The sequence below is a fragment of the Equus przewalskii genome, chromosome 12 (assembly GCF_037783145.1).
Source record: "Equus przewalskii isolate Varuska chromosome 12, EquPr2, whole genome shotgun sequence".
Classification (NCBI taxonomy): domain Eukaryota; kingdom Metazoa; phylum Chordata; class Mammalia; order Perissodactyla; family Equidae; genus Equus; species Equus przewalskii.
Genome location: NC_091842.1, coordinates 4,861,198 through 4,886,424, shown reverse-complemented (window position 1 = coordinate 4,886,424; position 25,227 = coordinate 4,861,198). Strand labels below are relative to the sequence as shown.

The 25,227-nt window shown below is 57.1% G+C and overlaps 1 protein-coding gene across 4 annotated transcripts in view; it reads right to left on the bottom strand.

Moving 5' to 3' along the window:
• GRID2IP (Grid2 interacting protein) overlaps window positions 1–24,692 on the bottom strand; it is a 39,828-nt gene extending 15,136 nt beyond the window's left edge. The window contains exons 1-12 of one of the 4 annotated variants that reach the window (XM_070566242.1): window positions 24,266–24,692; window positions 18,417–18,571; window positions 9,837–10,085; window positions 9,530–9,615; window positions 6,823–6,892; window positions 6,239–6,333; window positions 5,747–5,930; window positions 3,081–3,235; window positions 1,940–2,083; window positions 1,606–1,703; window positions 1,309–1,426; window positions 229–584 (exon numbers count right to left, since the gene is read on the bottom strand). In XM_070566242.1, coding sequence (XP_070422343.1) covers window positions 229–584; window positions 1,309–1,426; window positions 1,606–1,703; window positions 1,940–2,083; window positions 3,081–3,235; window positions 5,747–5,930; window positions 6,239–6,333; window positions 6,823–6,892; window positions 9,530–9,615; window positions 9,837–10,085; window positions 18,417–18,571; window positions 24,266–24,679 — 2,124 coding nt within the window. In that variant the 5' untranslated portion in view covers window positions 24,680–24,692. Of the gene's footprint in view, window positions 1–228; window positions 585–1,308; window positions 1,427–1,605; window positions 1,704–1,939; window positions 2,084–3,080; window positions 3,236–5,746; window positions 5,931–6,238; window positions 6,334–6,822; window positions 6,893–9,529; window positions 9,616–9,836; window positions 10,086–12,758; window positions 12,912–18,416; window positions 18,572–24,265 lie in introns of those variants that run through there. The other 3 variants (XM_070566243.1, XM_070566240.1, XM_070566241.1) reach the window with 3 other exon arrangements.
• Between the last annotated feature and the right edge of the window lie 535 nt (window positions 24,693–25,227).

Below are 25,227 nucleotides of genomic sequence, written 5' to 3'. Positions count from 1 at the left end.
TATGGGGTAGCCTTGGGTAAGGGGTGTCAGAGCTTGGGTCAAAGGTGGAACAGCTCAGGGAGTGGGGTAGCCTGGGACAGGGTCTCGGATGGACAAGGCAGGGAGAGGGGTAGCCTGGGGCAGATCGCAAGGGCAGAAGGCCTCTTGCAGGAGCCCACGGACTGCTCCCCTTCATAGGCCCGTATCATACCTGGCCCCCTTGCCCTCCACGTCTGCCTGCCCGCTCACCTCCTCATAGTCGTTCTCGGGGCTCAGGAAGTCATCCACGATGGCGACCCGGGGCCCCAGCTGCTCACTCAGCACGTCCAGGAAGCGGTCGGTATCCTGGCTTCGCGAGGGGTGGGAGAAGGTGAAGAGCTTCCTGCGGCTGGCTGGGCACGCAGGGGCCGGGCTGGGGGGGCTGTCAGAGCAGGTGGGCCCGGGGCCGGGCTGGGGGGAGGGCGCCCTGCTGCTGTCCAGGCTGGCGTACGGGTGGGACTCGGAGCTGCTGGGGGAGGCCGGGCCCCCTGAGCACAGTGGGTAGTAGCAGGGGGAAGACAGGAGCCGCTCGCTGGGCCAGGAGACGCTGGACGAGGTCCTGGGCCCTGGGGGAGGGGGGGATGGAGTGTGAGGACCCCTCTTCAGTGGGTACCTGGGTTCCAGGTGCAGGCTGGAGGGGAGGGGCCCAGCTCAGGCCGGTTCTGGGTTCCTGAGCACATTCCTTTCCCTCTCTGCACACCGCACAGGAAGCCCTTGGGTGACCTTGCCTCCCCAGGCTCTTCCCTGAGGGTGACCAAAGGCCAGAGTAGTGGGGGAGCATGGCCTAGCCCCAGGCCAGGCCAGACTCCAGCTCATCTTGAAAGGGACACCAGGGTGTCCAAGGGCCATGAGGCACCTCCCACACCCAGCAGGCCCTTGGTTTACAGGAGCATCACCCAGGGGTCCTGCCTTCTGAACTGCAGAGAAACCATCATGGGTGCCCTGTGAGCAACTGTCTTCCCAGCTGTGCCATTCACAGAGCAACGCATGCACTTAATAGTTTATCCAACAGCTCCATACTAACTTGGGGACTCCTTTGGGGCAGCCCTCTGTTTTTCTAGATCCACAGTGAAGGTGAGGATCAGAGGGGACATGGGAGGGGCCAGGACAACCCTGACCTTGATGGCCCCTAGCCATGGAGGCGGCTGGGGTTCCCCACAACTCAATTCTGTGACCATGGAGAAAAGACGGGGCTCCAGGAGGTATGTCTGGAGGTGGGGGCAACACCAGCCAGCCAGGAGGACAGAGGCCAGTGCTGCCCTCAGGAGCCAGGGCTGGCCGAGCCCCTACCTGCCGTGCCTGCCGAGCTGGGCACTGGTGGGGAAGCACGGGATCTGGATGTGGTCCCCATCTTCCCTTTGAAGCTGCTGCTCAGTCGGGACTCAAGCTCTGCATAGACAGCGGACATCTGTGCGGAGAGGAGGCAGGGGTGAGTCCACCCCACCCTCACCTCCCCCCACATGGCCCTAACGTGACCTCAGAGGCCAGGCCCAGGTGGTCTGGGAGGCAGGGGTCTGCCCTGGTTTCACGGGCCACCTTTCCCAGCTCCCCACTGACACCACCACCAGGAGGGCACAGAGGTCTCACCATCTTGGGGTTGGGGGTCTCAGGGAGAGATGTGCCGTCGCCTGCTTGGCGCTCGCCTGGGATCAGAGGAAGAGGCATCTCGGGGCAGTCACTGGGACCTGTCAGGAATCAGGAGGGTGGAGTCCCCCATAGGGGGTAGCCTGGTGACTGCTTCTGAGCCCAAGGCTCAGGCCTCAGCCAACCCCCAGCGGGGAGCCACGGAGAGACCCAGCAGGGCCACCACTCGGCCCACTCCCAAGCAGTGCTCATCTCACCAAGCCCACTGTGCAGGTGGGAGAATGGAGCCCTGGTCGCACCCTTCCACCCACTCCAGCCTTTCGGTTGCCGGCCTCACCACAGCCCAGGCTGGCCTCCAGGCCCTGGGACCGGAGGCTGCGGCGGCAAAGGGAGGAGGCCCTCAGGGAGCTCCGCGGCTGGGGCTCAGGCACTGGCTCCAGCTCTGGCTCAGGCTCCAGGTCCAGCTCAGTCTCCGGCTCTGCTGTGGGCCATGAAGGGGAGACGGGCCCCTTGTCCTCTCAGCCAGACAAGGAGCCTCCAAACCCCGGGATACAGGGAAGGGGAGGGCAGCAGCCGTCTGCGCCGATCTGTGACCCCTGGCCCTGCTCGGCTCTAGGACAGCTCTCAAGGGGAGGCCCTGGGGTGAGAAACTGGGTGCCGGAAACAGGAGGAGCACAGGGGTGGTGCTGGCCAGAGGCAGGAGGCCGGGCGGAGATGGCCACAGCCCACCCCCCAGGGCCTCTTCTCACGGCAAGAGCTTAGGACCCCAGGATTCCAAGGTTTCAACGCCTAGTCACTGCTACCTATAGGGGCTTGCACAGTGAAATGGAAGCTTCCAGGTCTAGGCAGATGTGTGGGACATCTGTCGCTCAGCCTGCACCCTGAGCTTCTTGCTAAAACCCTCAATGCTCTCCCAGAAAATTGTGGGTCCCTGGGACGGGGGATAGTGGGCACACAGAGGCCAGCACGCAGATCTGCAGGCTGTGAATCGCAGGCACAGAGTGCCTGGAACAAACCCACAGGGCTTGGCACGCTTTTGATTCCCAGGGCCTAACTGATGAAGAGCATGGTTCTGTGGGCACATGGGGCACAGTGTAACGGGCGGCAGCAGTGGGAAGCGGAGGCCGCACGTGGCCCAGCAGGCCCTTGTGTGTGTTTGTGTACATCAGGGCCCACCAGGCAGGTGTAACCTGGCGGTGTGCTCATAATCAGCTCTGTAAACAGTGACCACACGAACTTCTTGACCTGTGCCACACTTCCCGGGGTGCACAGCACAGTCACTGAGGTCACTGCTATTTTGTGGGTGAGAAAGCTGAGACCCGGGGCGTGGGACCAGCCTGGGTGTGTTGGACCTGTATCTGCATGGCACGTGGGCACATCCGAGTGTGGCAGGAGCCCGGGTTGGCTGTAATACAGCACAGGTGGGAACAGGTGTGTGGCTCTTCACCTGGCGGGCTGGGTGGTGGGGCGGTGCTCACCTGTCATGGCCGTGTAGCCCAGGAAGCAGGCGATCTTCTCCTGGCAGAGCTCCTGTTCCTCGTAGGTAAGCAGCTGGTAGATGAATTGCCAAAGGACCTGCTTGGCAGGTGTGTCCAGCACAGGGTACACATCGACGATGAGAGTGTCGATGTTCCTGTGGGAGAGGGCAGGAGCAAGGGGCTGGCCATAGGGGGCGGGGAGGGAGTGGACAAGGGGGGCACTTCCGGGCCGCAGAATTCGGGCTCAGGCCCTGCCCTCACCCTCACAAGACAGAGAGGAGGGCAGGAAGGCAGGCTCTGGGGACGGGCCACCCCAAATCAAATCCTGCCTCTGCCACTTACCAGCCAAGTGACCTTTCTCAAGTTATTTAACTGCTCTGTGCCTCAGTTTCCTCATCCATAGAGTGGGGACAAAAATAACCTCTACCACACAAAGCTGTTGTGAAGATTAAAATATAGACAGTGTACTGGGAAGACTGACTCACTCTATCAGGAATTGGCAAATGACGGCCCGTGGGCCAAAATCCGGCCCACCACGTGTTTTTGCAAACGTTTTATTGGAACACAGCCGTGCCAATTTGTTTATATATATTCTCTGGCTGTTTTCAAGCTACAACAGCAGAGTGGAAGAGTTTCAATAGAGACTGCATGCCCTGCAAAGCTTAAAATATTTACTCTCTGGCCCTTCATAGAAATAGTTTGCCAATTCCTGCATTATGTGGACAAAATAAAACTGGATTCTCACATAACACCACATCAAGATGAACTCTAGGTGGATAAAAGACCAAAGTGTGAAGGATAAACTTAGAAAATTAATAGAAGATAACTCAGGAGAATATCTTTTGACCTAGGGTCAGGGAAGGACTTAAAATTTCAAAGCCAACATGAGGCTCAAAGTGTATTGAATTTGATTATACAAAATCAATGCTGTCTGTTCAAAGAAGCGAAACTTGGACCCGTTCATATTAGATACAACACAAATAACAAGTGGGAGAAGATATTTACAACATCTAAAATTAACAAGGTTTCAGTATCTGAAATATACAGGGAACTCCTGCAAATCAACAAGAACAAAACGCTCAATAAAACAAAAACGGATAAAGAGTCTGAAGAGGGAATTTATAGAGAAGGAAAAGGAAAAAGTTAACAAGGATATGAAAAGATGTTTAAAATAATTAGTAACTAAAATAACAAGATGTCACTTTATGGCGAACAGCCTAGCAGGAATAAAAAGCTGGATTGTCCCAAATGTTGGCGAGCACGTGGGGACAAGGGAGCACAGGCACGTTGCTGGTTCAAGTAGGAGTGGTGCTCTGGGAAGCAATTTGGCACCAGCTAGTCAAATTCAGTAAACAAATATCTTAATATCCAGCAATTCTGCTCTTGGATATCAATTTCAAATGAACTGTACACAGTTCCACAGAGGAATGAACACAACAGTGTTCATCATAGTGTTGTTGTGGAAGCGACCTAGTGTGCATCACCGGGGAGGTAAATAAGCAAGACACTGGCTGCGATCCACAGGAATCCGGCTGCAGTTATAAACAATGGACTAAATGTACACAGAGCAACGCGGACTGATCTAAACACATAGCGCGCGGTGGAAAAAAGTCAGATGCAGAATGCAATATACAGCACAACGATGACGTAAAATAAAAATACATCACAGGAAATAGCAATGCCCACTTTCCAAGAACACCTTCAAACGAAAGGATGCCCATTAGGCTCATCAGACTGGAATCCTTGGGAGGGAGAGGGATGGAGACCGAAAGGGAAGGAAAGGTGGAAGCAGCCAAGTGTCCATCAGTTGGTGAATGGATAGACCAAATATGGTCCAGCCACACAATAGACTAGTACTAGGCCATAAAAAAGGAACAAAGAAGATGCTATGACTTGGGTGAACTTGGAAAATATTATGCTAAGTGGAAGACGCCACACATAAACGTCCACATAGTATATGATTCCATGCCTATGAAAGTCCGGAACAGGGAAATCTATAGAGAAAGAAAGTAGATTAGTGGTTGTGTAAGGTTGGGGGCAGCAAAGAAGCAGGGGGTGGTATGAAAGAGTGCGGGCTTCTTTTTGAGGTGATGAAAATATCCTAAAATTGGAGCGTGGTAAAGGTTGCACCTCCTTCTGAATATAATACAACCGGTACATTGCACATTTAAATGGGTGAATGGTATGGTATGTGAATTACATCTTAATAAAACTATTTAAACAAAAATGAAAAAGGAATGAACAAGTGAGGGGCTTCACACAGACCCTGTTAATGACCCTACGGACCAAGGAGTGTGATAAACGCAGCCTGCTGCTGCCGGGGTGCATAAAGAAAGACACCAAACCAACCCCTCAGGGTCTGGCCAGTGATGAGGGCCCACAGGCAAGGGTCTTATGAGGGTCCCACCAACAATGCTGCTGGTGGTCACTGTCTGCTTCACTTGCCCAGGTCACGTGACCAGGAGGTTTCAGAGTCAGGGTTTACTCTAGAGCAGCCAGAGTGGCCCCCACTCCCTTGGTCCCCTGGTTCCAGCTGCCGCCTTCTTTGAGCCTCTCCCAGGAGAAGGAGGCTGAGGAGGCTCAGGCAGGGGGACCCAGATGGTGAGTCTGGACAGGATCAGGGGCCCACCCGGGGCAGGTCCCCACCACCACCCGGGCCCGGCCACCTGTGCTGGAAGAAGCTCTCCAGGGCCCGGCAGACCCCATAGCGCTCAGGAGGCGTGAGCAGGTGCTCCAGCTGCTGGCTGAAAGTCCTCCCCTGCACCCGGATGCTGGACGGCAGGATCTCTGCCACCCACTGCAGGGAGGTGAGCGCCGACGACGGGTTGGGGGAGTCCAAGGAATCGGAGTCTGCCGAGGCCACAGGCATGAGAGGCACAGGTGACCCGGTGTCCCCAGGCCAGGTGCAATTTCCCTGGCAGCTGGGGCCAGGGGACCTCCTGAGCTGAAGTGAGCACCATGCATTGGAGGGCACACCCGCTGCCCGCCCCTGGGACAGGGATGGAGGGAAAGCCCGGGGCAGGGTCCCTGAGGCGGCCCCATTGGGGTCTACAGCCCCTCCCCAGGAGGGAAGCTGCAGGTCTGGGGGAAAGGCAGAGTCCTCTGCAGACTCGTCAATCCCACACACGGTGGGAAGCCAAGTGGCAACGGGGTCTCACCGCTGGCAAATGGGGTGAGACCCTCCTCCACCACCAGTGTGGGCATTGCACCACTGCCCTGCAGCATGGACACCACCTTGTCGTGGGAGCAGTTCCTGTCGAGAAGAGATGGCCCAGGAGGGCCTGACCGGAATGAGCCCTGGCCACTGCCACCTGCCAGACCTCCCTGTCCCGCCCATAGAGGCCACACAGCAAGCCCACAGCAGGGACAGGACCAGAAGCCCAGGCCTTCTCTCTCCTGCTCATTAATCTGTGCAGGAGAAGCTCCAGGCCCAGGGCCAGCTGGACACTTCTGGGTCATGCTCGCGTCACCCCTAGGCAGGGCTCCCCCTTAACGGCAAGACACAGAGAGTTCATTCCACTCTGTGTCCCCAGCATGGAGCTGGGGTGTTTTCTGGTTGGAAGGATGAAGTGATGTCCCAGCTAGGATGGGAGGATAGATTCAAGAGTTCCCACAGGAAGATGGACAGACCCTGGGGACCAACTGGTCAGTGGAGATGGGGACCATGGCCCGGGCGGCCCAAGAGGCAGAAATCTTGGGGGGCAGTTTGTCACCAAACTCTGATGTCCCAATAACCTCTGACCTCATGTCCAGTCCATTGAGGAAGAGGATCCGGTCGCCTGACTTGAGGGAAGCATTGTCAGCCGGGCTCCCTGGGAGCAAGAAGAGAGGGTGTGCTGGTCAGCTGGGCAGGGCCCTGCTCCGCAAGCCCGAGACCGTTCTCCTGTCTCACAGGTGAGAAGTGGGATGGACGGCAGAGGAGAGCCCCATTCAGCCCAGCAGTCCCCACATAGACCCAGCGCGTCTCTGCTCTCAGCTGCCCTAAGCAGGAAGTGATCCCCTGGAGGGGTGGGAGTGCTGGGAACACCGTGTGGAGCACCGGGCAGCCCTGAGCTGTTGGAGAAGAGCAGAAACAAGGAAGGTCTTGAGAGCAGGATTTCTGGAGCATCCACACACCCGCTGAGGACCCCACTCCATATGCTCTCCTTGGCCCCCCATACAAAGGCACACATCGTAGATCCGTCCGTGCCTTTGTCACCAGGAGGAAATGCGCCTCCCCGGAGGGAGGCAGTGTCCTCCCTGAGACTGGGAAATATGGTGTATTAGTCATGTTTTTTATGCTCTGGCATCTTGGGGCCTTGCTGATACTGGACGCGCTGTCCCTCCCAGGGTTAACCACTTGTTAGAGAGTAAATGACTGGTCCGTGAGTGTGCCTTTCACTCACAAACCAACCACCCCAGAGCCCGCACCCAACCCCTCCTCCCTGGGGCTCTCACACTCTGGGCCACTGTTCCCCTGCCCTCATCACCCCAGGACCAGGCACCAGACAACCAGGGACAGCCCTCTGCCCCAGAGTCCTCTGAACTTATTCAAACTAGCCCATCCTAAACCTGCTCACCCTGCCTTGCTAGTTCCTTCCTGCAAAAACCACAATAAAGGCTCTTGTCCACATCTCCCCTCGCTCCCTCTGCCTCCTGACTGACCCTGGTGCTTCCCCACGTGGCCCTGTGTGGCGTGGGTGCCCCTTCCTCTGGGGAGCTGTAAGGAATGAACTGTCTTTTCCGTGGCGATCGTCCCCTGATCTGCCGGCCTCATCATACCTGAATAATAAAATTTACATTTTAAACACATGGCAGCAGCTAATTTTCACTCTTTGCCTTGAAGGCTTTGAAGGTCAGACTTAACCCAGTACCTAGTACCTGGGGAAGGAGGGGCTGGGAAGTTTGCTCCTGTGGATATAGATTTTTTTTCTCTTTCTGCCTCTTTTACTAGTCATCACTCTAAAGTTGATTTGGAAGTAAGTGGGGTGGGGGGAAATGATGCAAACCTAAATAAAATAGACTCTTAGACTGAGAACTTCTCTCTTGAGGCTGTGGGGATTGTCAGGAGAGGAAGGGGAATGATCAGGGAAGACTTCCTGGGGGAGGTGACGGAGGGGACTGAAATGGGGGAGGGGAGAGAGTTTTGGTTGTGATGAAGCCAACGTGGCCTCCTGGAGGCCTGAGCCAGCCTGGGGTGAGAGGACAGACGGATTGGGGCAGGCGATTAGAGGTCACTGGTCAGGAGTCAGGAGACCCCAGGTTCTGATCCTTGATTTGCCATGCCTCTCCAGGCCTCAGTTTCCCCATCTGTAAAAGCTCCCATTGAAGCATCCACCTGGCTTCTGACGACAAGGGAGGCATGGGGTTGCCAGCCTGGAGGCTGGAGTGGGATTCGAACACAGCCCTAGGCCAGGTATCTCTGGCTACACATGTGGGAGAGGCAGGGGGGTGCGGGTGGTGACGGTGGCACAGTTGGAAGAGACCCATCTCAAGAGGAGAGATTAATCATTTCTAGCGGAAGCTCCCTAGAGGGCAGCCTTGGGCCTTTTCCCTCCAACAGCGTGCCACCAACTTAGTGATGCACACATCCGAGAAGAACCAGAACGTGTCAGTCATCAGGATTAGGTCTCAGAATGATCCGATGGCTGGAACAGGGGGGCAAAGGCACTGAGGCACTTTCCCAGGGATCACAAATCTGTGGACCGGAGACGTGAGATGAAGAAGGGTAGAGAGGACCCAGCAACGACAGAGGCACCGATGGGGATGTGTCTCCAGGAGCATCAGGCTACATGCTGGCAGGGGATGGGTGCAGGTGACCCAGCCCGCGGGGCATTACAGGGAGGGGAGAGTTCAAATCTGCCCCCTGGAAACCTGCTACAATGGAGCGGGCTGCCTCAGCAAAAAATGAGCTGCTTCCCTCCGCTCCCCCAACCCCACTGGAGGGGCAGAAAGGAGGAATTCCTGCACTGAGAAGGCTCTGCCTCCTTCAAGATGCCACCATTGCAGGAGCAGGAATGTGCAGGCTGAGTGGGAGAAGGAGGGGAACCCGGCCGAGGTGGGGGTGGATAGTGGGCAGAGGCCCTGGAGACTTGCTGCTTCTCCGACTCTGGCCCGCCCAGAAAGTGCCCAGCTCACAGTAAGCACCTGACACACGGAATGTTGTTTGGGGCTCAGCCTGGGCGGGCACCAGCTCTGTCCTTGCTGCCCCAGTGTCCCCAGAAGTGCCCCCAGCCCTCCCTGTGGACACAGGAAAGGCCTGGATGGAGAGCTGGGCTCACTGGGCTCACAGGTGACCTTGAACTAGGAGGGCGCTCGCCCTGACCAGGGCAGGTGGAGGATTTGGATCTGCTGCTCTGGACACTCGGGGGACACAGGCTACATGAGGCTGGTATCTGGGGGGAGGGGCTTATTGAGCAGTGGCCTAGCAGGGTTCTTCACCCCATCCCGGACAACCACCCACCCCTCACCAGGAAGGACAGACTCGATCCAGACAGGCCCATGGCCCCGCAGCGTGAAACCGAAGCTCTTGTTGCCCTTGTAGACTCGGACCGTCCTGGAGAGAAAAGAAGGGGCCGGGTGGGAGGCAGGCAGCGTGCCTTGCCGTGCGGAGAGGAGGGCTGGGTGCGCAGGGGATGGAGATGTCCCGTGTCCCGCTCCCCTTAACCTCTCCTGTCCCCCCACCCCTCAAATGTCCCCGCCCCGCCGCCCCCGCGCCCTCTGCCCAGGTCTCCATCCGGGAGCCCACCGACCGGGAGGCGTCCGCAGCCCGGGTACCTGCGCGCGCCCCCCAGGCCGGTGCGGCCGCCCAGCAGCGAGGCGGCCTTGCGCGGGGGAGGCTCATCGGGGCGGCGCGGGGCGGCGCTGGCACGGGTGGACACCAGGAGGCGCTCGGGCCGCTCCTCGCTGCGGCTCCGGCGCAGCCGCTGCGCGCCCTGCGCCCGCCGGGCGCGGCACAGCTTGCCCAGCAGACCCTGGGACACCACCTCGTCGAAGCGCGCCCGGTGCTTCTTGGGGATGAAGATCCTGCCGGCGAAGACGGCAGAGTCGGGGCGCGCCCCATGACTGCGCCCGGATCGCGGCCAACTGAGGCCCGAAGGCGCCTCCTCGTGGGCGCTGCCCTCGGCTCTCCCGCGCCTACCCAGGGATGGCGGAGGAAGCAGCAGCCCGCACACCAGTCTCCCCCTCGGTGCCCGGACTTGCGCCCCAACCAGCCCGGGCCACACAAGGACCATGGCGCCCCGCTCGGAGAGTCACGTTTCAACCGTCCCCATTACTCTGCCCTTGGGGGGCCTCAGTGCCTCCAAAGCCCGTCCATGCACCCGTTCCTCCACCTGCCTCTATCCCCCCATCTCTGGCCTCCCCACTACCCGACTCATCTCATGTTCTTGCACCAGGCCAAGCCCCAGCCAGGGATCCCCACCACCCACCTTCTCCCGGCCTGATTCCAGGCAACTCTGCTGGAGAAAACTGAAGCCACGATTCACGCCCCCCCCCGCCCCCCCCCCAGGTCAGACTTCCCCCAGACCCTCCTGACGCTCCCAGGCTTCCTGCCCGCTTCTCTGGCCAGCCCTCTCTACAGCTGCCTACTTGGGATGTGCCAGGACCACCACATCCAGTCCCACTGGTATGCTTCTGCCCAGGCTGTGGCCCTGTCCAGTGCATTCTCTGCTTCCTTAGCTAAATTGAGCTGGCCCTTCAACACCCAACATTGGCCTTCCTTTGGTTTAGCCCTCCATGTTTTAGGCAGTCCCTATTATCTGTGCCAGCCGGGCACCAGGCTTTAAAGTAGAAGGCACTGTGGTTCCTTCTCTCAAAGGAGTCACCCTGGAAGAAGGGAGAGGCAGAGAGGAAGCTCACACGGTCCCCTGTGCTGGGTCCACACCCTGGATGCTTCCTTGATGGCTATGGGTCTCCTCTGTGAGGCTGGAAGCTCTCTGAGGGCCGAGTCTGTAGCTCGGCTGGGAGCCACAGTGACCAGCCAGGGCTCCATACACGGGAGGGACAAAGTGGCTCAGTAAATGGGTCCACCACAGGTGGCGCAACCATATCTCTGAGTAATGGCAGCCGCTAACAGCATGGAGGACTCCCCAGTCCGTGGCAGCAGATTCTGAGGCTCACAGAGGATCTGTAACTTTCCAGGGTTACAGAGCTCGCCCTTGGCACCTCAGCACTGTGGCAGGGTCCTGATGGGGGCCCCTGAAGTTCTGGTTGCTAGCAAGGCCTTCCTGGCTGCATGCGTCCCAAGGCTCCCTTCCCTGTTCTTTGTACTAGGAGCCAGTGCCAAGGGCTTGGGGGGTGGGGGGAGGGGAGGGAAGCAGTGACCTTGCAGCCAGCTGAAATACAACCCCTCTGAGGTTGCCCAGTGGTCCCCACTCAGTTCCCCCTGACCTCTGTGGGCAGGACTAATAAGGCCAGGTGGGCAGAATAAGCTACCTGGTGGGAGGGAAGGGGTATGGATCCTGGGGGAGGGGAGTGCATCAGGCCCTGCCCCCCAGCGAGCTCTGCTCCAGGTCTGCATGTTCCAGGCCACCATGAGGCCAGAATGAATGGCTTGCTCAACTCTGCCAGGAGCGTCCTGGCCTGTTATGCTCATCCTTGCCCACCCGCAGTGATTCCCAAAAATCCAGAGCCTCAGCTTCATTCCCCAGATGGTCACCCAAGGTCTCTGGAGCCTGACACCTCCATCTGCCTGGCCTGCACATTCCCCACACCCGCCTGGACCCACCACATGCCTCATGCTCAGGCAAAGGAGGGGTGACAAGCCACAAACTGTCCTCTTCACACTTTAGGCTCCAGCCCCAAGCTCCAGAAGGTGTCAACTCTTCACCCCCAGCCCCTGGGTCCAACCTGGGCAGGGGCCGGGTGACCATCCCAGCTCCATCCTCCAGCAGCAATTAGAAAAGGCCTTGCTCCCCCCTCCCCCAGTGGGAACAAGGGTGAGTCACCCACTGCACAGGTGGGAGAAGATCGGGTGACCCTTTCCCTGCTTGGCATCCTTGGGGCTGAGCCAGATGCCCTTCCTGGCTGGTGCGGACCCACCATGCAGCTTGGTCTGACAACCCAGCCCTAGGTCTGCTAACCCAGCAGAGCCAGGCACAGTGAGGTCTCATGGGCCATTGCGGGGATCACTGCCTCTCTGACCCTGGCAGCCTGACTATGGCTGCCCCAGGACTCCCAGGTCCCTGCTATGCCTTCAGGCTTCTCCGAGGCCATAGGACTCTTTTGGGGTCACACAAGGACGTTGCACTCAGGGTCAGTTCTGTTCTCTCCGCCTGGGGGGTCAGGTCTAAATTCATCTCCAGACTCCTACCAGGGGCTGCTCGAGGGTCCTCTCCCTCCAGCAAATTCCCTGCCTTAGCTCTCTGTCCAGTTCCCTCGACCAACCCAGTCGTTCAGTCGTAATAAGGAAAGAGGGCTTTCCAATCCCAGCCGTTGGTTCTTGACTCCCATCCCGACCCCCTGGGCCGCGCGCGGGTATCCGGCACCCAACGGGGGGAAATTCGCCCCCATGTCCCCTTCCGGTTATGTCCATCCTCCCCAGCCCCTGGGCCCCAGCCGGGCTCCGTGAGTGCCCACCCAGGGCAGGGAAGCCCCTCAGTGCTCCAGCCCCACCCCCTTTTCAGCTCTGCCGGAGACAGGTCCGCGGCACCCAGGGCGCACGGTTCCAGGGGGCGCGGGACGCGGTGGGGAAACTACCGAAAGTGTCGAGAGAAGCCTTGGTCCTTCCCCATCTGGAGCCGGCGACGGCGGTGCGGCAGGTGCCGATAGGCGCGGGGTGGCGGAGCCCACGAGCGGACCAAGGGCGCGGCGACTCCACGCGCCTCTGCCCGGCGAGCGCGCGCGGCCCCTCCCGAGCCGGCCAGGCCCGCGGCCCCGCGCCCGCCCCTTCCCGCGTGGCCCCGCCCCGGCCGGCCCCGCCCCTCCGGGGGACCCTTCAGCGAGCTCCGGGGGAGCTGAGGGCGGTTCAAGCCTGTCTCTTCTCGGCACCCTCTATTAGTCCCTCCCCAGACGCCTCGCCTCCGACTTCTTGGGCCTCTGCGCCCCAGCGCCCCGCACAGCGGCGAGTCCCCAACCCTGGCTGCAGCGGCCCTTAACCAGACAGGCTGCAGCGACCCCGAACCAGACAGTTCGAGGAAGCCCCGACTGCCTTATGTAGAGCACGGGAAGGCTTTCCGGAGGTGGTGGTCTTTGTGCTGGGCCTCAAGAGCTCAGCAAGAGTGGGCCAGGGAGAGGAAGCCCTCCTACCTATCCAAGGGGATGCGCCAACGGAGGAGAGGCTAGAGAAGGAGGCCTTGAATGCCACTGTCAGCAGCTGGGACTGCACTCTGAAAACAGTGGGGAGCCATGGGAGAGTCTAAGGATTTAATGGAAGGTGGAGGGACCCTACAGGTCTTGGTACATCATGCGAGAGGTGACATTGGGAAGGGAGCAGGGAAGGGATGGAACAAGTGCCTAGATTCGAAGAACACAAAAGAAGGAGAGTGTGTGAGATCTGGTGAGTGAATGGCAGTGAGGAGAGGGCAGCCAAACCAAGGCAACGCCCAGATGAGTGGGGGCAGGGCAGGGAGTAGAGGGCCCCCCCCTGAGATGGGCGTGTCCTACTGGGAGAGAGGAGGGGAGGGATAGCGAAGGGGAGGAGAGAGAAGAGGAAAGGGGTCGGGACTCTTCCTCTGACTCTGGGCCTGCCACTCCCTGGAAGTCAGAGCAGGAGCAGACCCCAGGGACCCCACGCCATTGTCATTTCTCACTGATCCGAGTCCTGACCACCGTCCAGAAAGGATGGATAGGCCCCAGGGAGCCAGCCCAGGGCATCCAGGGGAGGGCTTCTCAGGGGCGACCTCAGTGGGGGACATCAGCACAAGGCTCTCTCCTCACCAGGAGGCGGCCACCACCCAGACAGGCTGGAACCACAGAGGCAGGAAACCCCAGGGACTGTGTCTCTGTCTCAGTCACTGGGAGGAACATCTTACATGGTCCCGCCCGCGGGGTTCCTGCAGCCCGTCACAGGGAGGCCCTGCAGACCTGCCGGTCAGTCTCTGGTACTCTGTCCAGACCCGTGAGGCCGCCCCACTGCTGTGCTCAGTCAGGGCTGCATTTCTCCCCAGCAGCAGCAGCAGCAGGAAGCCAGGGCTAGTGCTCAGGCAGGGTCCTCCCCAGGCCTTGTCCTCAGCTCCGCCAGGGAGAGAAATGTCTGACAGCCCTCACAGTGAGCACAGCTCCCTGACATCGCAGGGCTGCAGCCATTCCATCAGGACAGAGCCATTTCTGGTTGTTTTGTGCCAGCTGCAGTGGCCCAGCATCCAGAACCAGGCCTACCCAAAGGCTGTGGAGACTGTCCACATTGCTGCTGCAGGCAGAGGAGATGTGAGCAGGGAGCAAATACCCATGCTCGAATCCAGACACAGCTGGAAGTGCACGCACTGCCTCGGAGCCAGGTCTCCCGAGTACAGTGAAGGCACCTAAGCGGCCAGCAGCTGGTGCATTTGGCCAGATGACCCAAGGCAGGGAGAGAGGGGGCGGGCAGGGGCCAGGCAACAGGTGGCCTTTGCGAGAATGTCTGCCCAGCAGGAGGGCACTACCAACAGCTGATCATTCTGGGACAGTAGCTCTCAGCTGGGGCGATTTTGCACCCAGGGGACATTTGGCATTGTCTGGAGACAGTTCTGGTTGTCAGAAAATGACAAGTGGGAGAGGGGTGTGCTGCTGGCATCTAGTGGGTGGAGGCTGGGGATGCTGCTGAACATACAGGACAGCCCCCAAGAAAAGAGAATTATCAGAGCCAAAACGTCAATAGTGTCGTGGTTGAGAAACCTCCCTAGGGAGAAAGAGATCTTCCCAGGGGGATACCCACACTAACTGAGCACATACTTATGCCTGGCACCTGCACCCACACAGTTGCACAGAATTCTCCCAATAACTGTATTATGGTGTCCCCAACACTTGTCATTAAAGCAGAAGGGGATGAAGGAGGTACAGATATTCCCTCACATCCTACTTCCAGATTTTTTTTTTTTTTTAAACATTGGCACCTGGGCTAACAACTGTTGCCAATCTTTTTTTTTTTTTTTCTGCTTTATCTCCCCAAACCCCCCCTGTACATAGTTGTATATCTTAGTTGCAGGTCCTTCTAGTTGTGGGATGTGGGACGCCGCCTCAACGTGGCCTGACGAGCGGTGCCATGTCCGCACCCAGGATCCGAACCCTGGGCTGCCACAGCAGAGCGCACGAACTTAACCACTTGGCCATGGAGCCAGCCCCCCTACGTCCAGATTTTCAACTCATCTCTTTTCGGCCTGCAGTCGGCAGAGTTCCTTTATGTGGTTTCCTACCAAGAACCCTGCTGGGAACACATAGGGATTACCAACCCCACTTACAGATAAACTAGGGGTCAATTAACCTGCCCAAGGTCACTCAGCTGTGAGTGGACTTAGGGTTCAAGCTAGGTTTGTTGGGATTCCAAATTCCAGCTTCCTCCACCACCTCTCATTGCTTCCCTCCCCAGCGCCGCCCCAGCCCTGCCTGCCCCTCCCCCTCTTTGCATTTTTCCTGAAACACCAGCAGACCACAGAACTGACTCTGCTAGCTTGTTCTCTCCTAATCACGTCACATTTTCCAAAATGCCTGGCCTGTCCTAATTAGAAAGTCATTTTATCACTTCATCAAACGGGGATGCCCTTGGGGATAGACCCAAATTTGGCTCTGAGCCTCAGGATTAACTGCCGTCGTGAAGGAAGACCAGACTCCTGCCACTGACCCCAATCTCCCCCCCACGCAGCGCTGTCCCAGAGAACTTTCTGCAGTGATGCCCATGTTCTGGATGTGTGCTGTCCCGTATGGGAGCCACTAGCCGTATGTGGTCAGTGAGACTGGGAAGGTGAATTTTAAATTTTATTTAATACTTATGAAATTTACATAGCGACACGTGGCTAGTGGCTACTGTGCTGGACGGCACAGCTTCATGGTCTTACTGCCCCTTCTTCTTTCTCCCCAAGCCTTCTGTTTTGGCCACTGGGACCATCCCTCAGAGGCCACGTGGTGATCTGGGTGGGTTCCAGCCTCGGTCAAGTGCGCACACGCACAGACACACGCACACATACATATGTGCACCAACCCTTTGGCCACTCAACCTCCCATTCAAACCTTGTCTCTCCTCAATGGGGGGGTCCAAGGGTCACAGCTGTAGCTCTCCCTGGCCCCCCACCTCAGGAGGGTGGTTCACAGCTGGGCACTGCTTGGAAACCCAGTGTTGGGTATCCGTGGGCCTGTGTGGCACTGCCCTCACTTTGGCACTCGGGGGTCCACCTCTATGGCTAGATACCTGGCCCTGATGAGCTCTCCTTGGGGACTGTCATCCCACCCCCACTGGACACACTGACAGACCCCACTGGTCACTGTGGAGCCACAGCAGTGGCATCTGCTGCCTCCTCTGAGGAGCCTGCCCTGATTGCCCCCTGCTGAGATAGCTCTCGGCTGGCACTCAGCTCTCAATCAGAGATAACTGTGTCTTTGACTCCTCCATGCCCCCTCTGAGCTCTCCCGGGAAGATGCTGCCTGGGGATCACCACTGCATTCCTAGAACCCAGCAGGTAGGCCCCCCAAGCGTGGGGGTGGGGGTGGGGAGGTGAGGGGGGTGGGGAAGTGAAAGGGTGGGGGTAGGGCTGAAGCCACGCTGCCAGGGTACCCCTCTCTCTACAGAGCCCAGCTGGGCGCCGCCCCCTTCCTCCAGCAGCCTCCCCAATTTTCCTGTCGCACTTGACACGCGCTGACAACAGAGGTTGCTGTTTCATCCTCCCCAGCGGCGCCCCGGGGATGCTGCGGGACCGGGCATCCCCAGGCGCCCAGGGGGTGCCTCCCCCACCCCGGCTCTTCCTGACCGGCTGCCAGGTCGCTCGGGGAGACGAGCTGGAGACGGGAAAGGCAGACGTGGAGGCTCTCCCGGGAGGCAGACAGGCTGGCCCGGCAAAGGCAGCAGGGACAGAAGCCGGGGCAGCCCCGAAGGGAGATGAGAGGGACCGAGAGAGCTTCCAGCTGGGTCCAGCTGCTAGCAGCCTTGAGACACGCGTGCCAACTTCCAGGGACAGCCCGGCCGCCCACGCCCCTGGCGTGGCCCTGGTGGAGAGGGGTGGGGTGGGGGGCTGCCCATCCATCACCTCCCTAGGGAACCCGTAGCGCCAGCACAGCATCTCCACTGCAAATTCGGCTCCAGAAATAACTTTTTTTTTCCTCTCCAGATTTTCCCAGCAAGGGGCAGGCCCCTAACTCACCCCAGGCAGCTCATGATGGCCTCTTTCGGTGGCCTTCTGTGCTCCACTGCAGAGCCGAGACGCTGCTCTGGGGCTTGAGGATGGGGGGTGGCCAGCCCTGTCCCTGACATTGGCCAGGCCCAGAGGGAGGGGCAGGCTTCGAGGTGAATGGCAGCGAGGGGAGGGGGCGGGCTGAGCCCAGGAAGGGGGAGGGGCAGGGATGGGGGAGCAGTCGCCGGCCGGGGAGGCGGGGAGGGGAGAGAAAACCCTGCAGGATGGGGCAGGGGGCGCTTCACTGAGGCCCAGAGGGGTTCTGACCAAAGCTGTGCAGGGCAGGACCGAGAGAGCCTGGCAGGAAAGAGGGGCTAGGGAGATTCTTCCCCGACTCCAGGTGTGGACCCACCAGGAGATTTTTTTTTTTTTTTTTTTTGAGAATAAACTTAGAGCGTCCAAAGCTGAGCAGAAGAGCAGAAAGTGCACAGCTGACCCAGTTCCCGTCCTGTGACTGCCACTCATTTGCTGTGTGACTTTGGGCCAGCCTCTTAACCTCTCTGAGCCTCAGTCTGCTTCTGCGAAATGAGGATAATAGCACTGGTGGGATTCAGCCAGAGAGCGTTCCTCCAGGGCCCTGGGGAGGTCCTTGGCACACAGCTGGCGTTGTCAAAGTGCAGAGAGCACACACTGTTGGTAGGATGGGAGTGTCAGGGATGGACGCAGCACACCCCTAGGCTTCCTTGCCTTCACATTGTGCCACTGCTCCATCTCAATAAAGAGCTAGGAGTATTTTGGCATCCCGTTGGAGCTTTCTGTGATCTGGGTTTTGGGATAGAGCAGGGCAGGCTGTGACTTCAGATCAGGAGTCGGGTCCTCTCTGTCCCAGCCCAGCAGGTAGCACGCTCTCCTTCCCACTCAAAGTGATGCCCCGGCATCCAGCAGAGCCATCAGCCGCCCTTCCCAGGGTCGCTGGCCCACCCCCGTTCTGGGGCTGACGGAGTGTTGGGGTCCAGTCCAGGAGCAGGCCGTGCAGCAGCAGCGCCTGGGGTGGCAGTGGGAGAGTGGACGCCCTGAGTGAGGCACACCCTGCCTGCCCGTCCTGCCCCAACGGAGGTACCTGAGGTTGTCCAGAAGTGGCCCACGGGCCTCGTGGGGCAGCGCCAGGGTGAGGGCCCACACCAGGTCATCCACCCGCTGCTCGGCCGCGAACTGCTTCAGTGCAGCGAACACCTGCTCCTTGGTGGCCGGCTGGTCCCCTAAGATTTCGTCCACCTGCAAGGAAAGGTGTGGTGAAGGACCACAAGGGACCCAGGGCAGGACACTGGGGGATCGCTCACTTTCCTCAGTTTCCCTCCGCAGGATAGCTGATGTGGGAACACCGCCTGAGCACGGGTGTGAGCTCTTTGCCATTTCAAACCTCAGCAGCCCTACAACATGGGCATGGCCAGGATCTGCATTTGACATCTAAGGAAACTGAGGCTGATAGAGGTGAAATGACTTGTCCAAGGGCACAGGGTCAGGACCCAAATCCAGAGAGAGCCCATCTAGTGAACATCGTAAGAATCAAAGAAATCAATGCAAGAGTTTAAACATGTACCGGGCACTCAATAATTGCTAGTTACTATTGTTAGAATACTACACTCCTTTCCACTACATTGTTTGCTGAGAGATCCCATAGAGAACATTCTGGCTCCACCGAAAGCCCTGGAGTGCATGCCTAGCCCTGAATTTTGAATCCCTCTGTGCTCCCTAAGGATTTTCATTTTCTCCGTGCTTGTGCACAAACCAACTGATACTAATCAAGGTGCATCTACTCTGAGGGGTCCGTGCGGCTGGTGGAGATGGGCGTGCACATAGGCACCGTGTTTCTGGAAGGCAGCTTGGTGAGTGTGTCTAAAGCCTAAAAGGGTACCCATCCTTCTAGCCAACGATCTCCATCTCGGAATGTATCCTAGGCTTGTCCTGACAAGCAAGATGAGCGCAGAATGGTATATGAGTGAAGAGGCTCACCTCTGGGTGGTTTATAATACTGAGATGTTGGAAGCAACATAAATATCTGACAATATGGGCTAAATAATTGTAGTGCAATCCACTGGAGGGATATGTGTAGTTTCTTGCCTACCAGCCAAAAGGGGAGAAAACCTCGAACTGGGTGAGAGGCAAGATATTGGGGGTTCTGTTGTGGCTTTGGCCAATTGCAGGCTCTTGCCCGGGGTTTTGGCTCTTGAAGGAATGATGCAGAGATGTGGGGACAGCAGAGCTTCTTCAGGGCAGTGGCAGAGCCCCGTAGCACACTCTGAGCAAACTCTTCCTGAAGGATGCTTTAGGACAGCTGTACTCCCATTGCCGATCCTTTCTTGGTTCTAAGCCTGCTTCTCTCACGCTGATTCTGTGAACTGTGCCTCCCACAGATTCCTTTCCTGCCTAAGTCAGCGGAGCCAACTTTTGTTGTTTTGCGGCCACTCACTCCACACTCTGCAATGTTGGACATCATTGATTCTAGGGTGAGCATGTTTTTTTTTGTATTTTAACGTTGCTGAGATCAGGATGCGTCTAATGTGTAACTGTAATTCCCGTGCATATGTGAATTTGGTCATAGGTGTCCAAATTGTTACTTCCGCTGAGTTGTGTGCATTGGCTGGTACGAAATATGTCCAAATAAATCTAAAAGTCCCCTTTCAGTAACTACTAAGTGACAAGAAGGTGATGAGGAAGCGTGTGTCATGGGTTAATTGGCAGGGATTTTTCTGTATTTGCGGTAAGTGGAACAACGAGGCATCTTGCAAGGGGTGATGTTTTAGATTTGACACAATGTGGTACTATTTGGCCAGTGAGAATGATGCTGTCAATCTTTACCTAAAACCATAAAATAGGGAGTGATGGCTAAGGGGTGTGGGGCTTCTTTTTGGGTTAAAATGTTCTAAAATTAACTGTGGTGTTGTTTGAACAACTCTGTTAACATACTAAAAAACACTGAATTGTACACTTTAAATGAGTAAATTGTACGGTATGTGAATTAAATCCCAATAAAGCTGTTATAAAATACATGGGAAACTGTTTGCAATAAACAGGCAAATAGCAGGTTATCAAACAGAATACACAGCCTTACATTTTTAATATATATAATTACACGTATGTTTGTGTATAGGAAATATGCATTAAGTTTTATAGTGATTTGGATTTTTTAAAATAATTCATTGATTTGCATTTTTTCTACAGTGAACTTGTATGATTTATACAGTCAGGAAAAGGAATGTACATTATCATTGTTCCTTTTTTTCCTTTGTTTTTCACTGTGGCAAAAATGCACATAAGACAAAATTTACCTTTGTAACCATTTGAATTCCTACAATTCAGTGGCGTTAAGTACATTCATAATGCTGTGTATCCATCATCACTATCTAGTTCCAGAACGTTTTCATCACCCCAAAAGGAAACGCCATAACCATCAAGCAGTCACTCCCAAATCCCCCCTTCCACCACCCCCAGAAACCACTAATCTACTTTTCTGTCTCTACGGATTTGCTTATATTGGATATTTCATGTGAATGGAATAACGCAATATGTGGGCTTTTGTGTCTGGCATCAGTTTCTTTATGCAGCACCTAACTGCTGTCCATCCACGCTCCACCACGAGAGCCCTCCCTTGTTGGTCGAGGGTCTAGGGGTGTCTCTGGGCACTGACATCCTGAGCTGACCCTGAAGCAGAGTGGGGAGGCTGGGCAGCTCAGTGACAGTGTGAGTGTGCCTTGGGGGCGTGAGGGTGCAACTTCACCCAGAACCAGAGCTGTTCTGTGCCACCTCTTTCACCTTCCATCCGCCTCCAAACTTCTCAACAGACACCACATCTTTCCCCTCCACCCTCCATTCTCAGACGATGAAGAGCCCTCTTCCTGGTCAAAGCCAACCCACCAGGCCACAGACACCCCACTCCCTCCCATCCTCATCCTCTGATCCTGCCACCTACTTGTCACTCAGCTCTCGAAAGTCACCCCCTCGGGGAGCCTTTCCTGACCACCCTGTCCGTGTGGCCCCCATCGCTCTCTCATCTCCCCTGTTTGTTTCTTCACCTCGCTGATCATTATCTAAAATAGCTTGCTTATTGATTTGGCTGCTTCCTCATTGTCTCTTTCCCCACAGGAATGTCAGTTGCACGAGAGCAGGCTCCCCGCCAGTCCTGTACACAGAGGTTTCCCCAGTCCTTGCACATCTGAGGTCCATAATCAAGGACCGCTAAATGCATAGATGTCATTGTCTCTACTGCCTCCTTCCCTTCAACCTATATAAATGATCAAGTCCTCCCAACCTATGGATAAATAAGTAAATGAAGTCCTTTTCACCCCACAACCTGATCACCCTCTTATTTTTTCTGGACCAGAGCTGTCTCCGCTTGCCATTTCCATACATCTGCCTTTGCCCACTACAGTCTGCCCCCTCCTTGCAGTACTCCCTGACAGGGCTCTGGCCAAGGGCCCCGAATGGTGACACTTAGATCTTGATCTTCAGCCCAGAGCTTGCTCCTGAACTTCAGAACTGTATATCCAACTGCTTCCTCGATGGTTGCACAAAGGGGCTAAGAAAGGCTTTCCAGAGGTGGTGACACCATAGAAGCAGGGGGCTTGGAGGGTGTCCGGTCAGAGGCCACCCTCTATGCATGCCTGGGTCCTAGCACACGCGCACCACTAGTCCGTGTTTCTGTCTGTCTCCTCCACCAGAAATGATGGCCCAAGACCCAGACCTGAGGTCTTACTCCTGTCCAGTCCCCAGCACAGGGCCTGGCACATAATTAGGCCCTCAGTGAATGCTTATGGGACCGAACCAAAGAGCCACAAGTGGCCGGCCGTTCTCACGGTCCATTTCCTGCAGTTCCCCGGTCGACCTGTGCTTCCCCTGCGGTGAGGCGGGCAGGCTGCAGCACCAGGCATGCCGTCCTCGTGCACCCACCATGCCGATGAAGGTCAGTGGTTTTGAAATCAAAGTCAGCTGCAGCCTCGACTCAAAGGAGAACATGGCTCGCTGGAAAGACGTTTTATGTAAGAAAAGAGGAAAAAATAGTTTCTCCCTCCTGGGGCCTGCGCCACAGTACGGTTTTGGTGTCAGCTATTACCCAAATGCTCTCAACCTACATCGAAGCATGGGGTGCCATCATGGGACACTAATGGATTTTCTATTAAATATCAGGTTCTTCAAGGAGGAAAAACTGGGGCAGGGAGAGTGCTGGCGAGAACCTGGGAGCTGACTGTTGAAAACCAATGGGGGGAGGGGGTCCACAGACGGCCTTGATCTTCCCGAGGCAGTCTTTTTTGGGATTTGCTTTCAGCTTTTGGAGGTGCTTGGTGAGCTCTAACCAGAATCCACCACTTCCCACTCCCTTTTGTCAGAGAAAGCATCATAGCTGGCCTGGGGAGCGATTCCCCCCTTGGCTGTTCGCCACCGTGGCCCTGCTTCTTGGCCAGATCTGCATGTCCACCTTGCCCTTCTAGGGGCTCTGACCATGCCCCCTTCCAACTCTCCAGGGATTGGATGGAGTCTGGGACAGGCCTCTGGTCCCAGAGCAGGTCATCTGGAATAATAGCAGACATTGCTAGTAGCTACAGGCTGGATGTTTGTGTTCCTCCTCAAATTCATATGTCAACAACTGATGTCCAATATGATGGCGTTAGGAGGTGAGGCCTTTGGGAGGCGATTAGGTCATGAGAGAGTGGGGCCCTCATGAACGGGATCAGTGCCCTTATGAAAGAGACCCCAGAGAGCTCCCTCCCCCCTTCAGCCCTGTGAGGACACAGCGGGAAGTCTGCAACCCAGAAGAGGGCCCTCGCTCCACCACACTGGCATCCTGAGCTCAGACTTCTGGCCTCCAGAGCTGTGAGAAATAAGTTCCTGTTGTTTATAAGCCGTCCACTCTGTAGTATCTTGTTCCAGAAGCTGGAACGGATTGAGACACTAGTCCTCAGCAATATTTCTAGCTCTGCCCTCCTTCCTGGACCACAGAAGACTGTTTCCCAGCACCCTTTGGGAGCAGCAGTGTGCCTAGTTCTGGCCAAAGCCTTGAGTGAAGGGGCAATAGTTAGCTCCCTGTAGTCCTTAAGAGCTGATACACAATTTCCCATGCTCTCTTCCTTTTCTACAGGGAATCCCGAAGCTTCACGTTGAGATGGGGGAGTCTGGAATGCTGAGACATCATGTCGAGATCAGCTACCCTGGAGAGTTGCCTGGATCCTTAGTGGACTTTGGGTAGAAAAATAAACTATTGTGTGTGCAAAGGCACTAAGATGTTTGATATTTGTCATAACAGCAAAGCTTATTCTTGGCATAGAAAGAAAGCTGCATCTTTTGAGGATCTGGACACTAGTGACCTGGGGAGGCCAGGGCTGAGTCCTGTGTGTATGTGTGAGTGACTGCATGTACCTAGCTACAAAGGCTGGCCTGCTCGGGGGCATGGGGCTGAAAGGCTCAAGCTGGGGTCTTGCCCAGACAAGGATCATGCATGGTGCATGGTGCATGGTGGGGGTGAGCCTCCAGAGGGGGAGTCGGTTTAGAAAGAGCGAGGACCAGACCAAGTTTGGGCGCTGGACGAGGCCAGGGAGGTGGGAATCTGACACCTGGGCAGTGGGCTGGGAGCCATTCCTGCAATAGCCAAACTCCAGCAGGACTTCCCAGTCCCCTGACCCCCCAAATTACACAGCCAAGCCCTGCCAAGAGCATGGACGACAAAGAAGAGTGTCTGTGAACTCGTGTCCCAGTCACCAACCAGATACTGAGTTTCTAGGATGTTGGGCTTGGCATCCACGTGGAACCCGAACCCTAGGCAGGGAGAGGTAGGTGTCTGGGCTCGAGACCATTTGCAGTCTCCTTTGTTGCTCTGTTCCAGTCTCAGCCAAATAAAGCCCTGCCCACACGAGCCCCGCCCACGATGGCCCCGCCCATGCCCCTTCCACAGGGGCCCCGCCCCGCCCTGCGCCCTACCTTGCGGCTGAACTCCTGGGCCTTGCGCCTGCGCTCTCCGTGCACGGCGTCCGGGCGTTTGCGGCCAGCCAGGCGCAGCAGCTCGCGGCCCAGCGAGAGGCCGCGGCCGCAGCGCAGGGGCCGCAGGGCCGTGATCTGGAGTGCGGGGCCGGGTCCTGCGCCGGGGCCGCCGTCGGGGCCCGGGAGCACCCCGAGGCTGGGCGGCACGCGCGGGCAGCTCCGGGCCAGGCGCACGAGGCTCTCGCGGCTCAGGCCGCCCACAGCCAGCCCCTCCACCTCGAGGATCTGGTCCCCTGGCCGCAGACCTCCGGCGTGCGCGCTGCTCCCTTCGGCCACCTCCAGGACGAAGCAGGGGCCCGAGCCGCCCAGCTGGAAGCCGAAGTCCTCAGGCCAGCCCTGGTTGGTGGCCGGCATGGCAGTGGTGCCGATGCTGCTGGAGAGGAAGAAAGGCCGCACAGGGGATTGTTTGCAGCCCTGTTTGCGGGGCTGTATGCTGCTCAAAGGCCATGGGCCAATAAGGGCCTCTACTTCTCTCTGCCTCCATATGGAGGGTCCCTTCTTACAATATTGTCTGAACTCCTGGATCCAGCTGTGCCTGAAATTCACCAACTTCCGTGTGACAAAAGGACTTCCCAGTGCCGTGAGCTCACAAATTCCTGCTGACTTTTGTGGGTATTTGCCCTTTGAGTTGTAAGACTCTCCTTGACCTCCTTGAGGAAGCATGGTGTGGCTGATTTGGGGTTTCTGGACTCCTGGTTCTAGGATAGGCCCCCCGGGAGGTGGGGGAGGAGATGCCTCTGTCCTCTAAAAGAGGCCAATTGTGTGGGCTGATGAGGTGGGCAGGAGGCACAAAGACAACCTGGGGAGGGGAGGACGTCTGTTCTGGATGGAACAGTCTATGTGTGTGTGTGTGTGTGTGTGTGTGTTTAGAGCAGAGATTCCTCACAGGAGTCCATGGATGG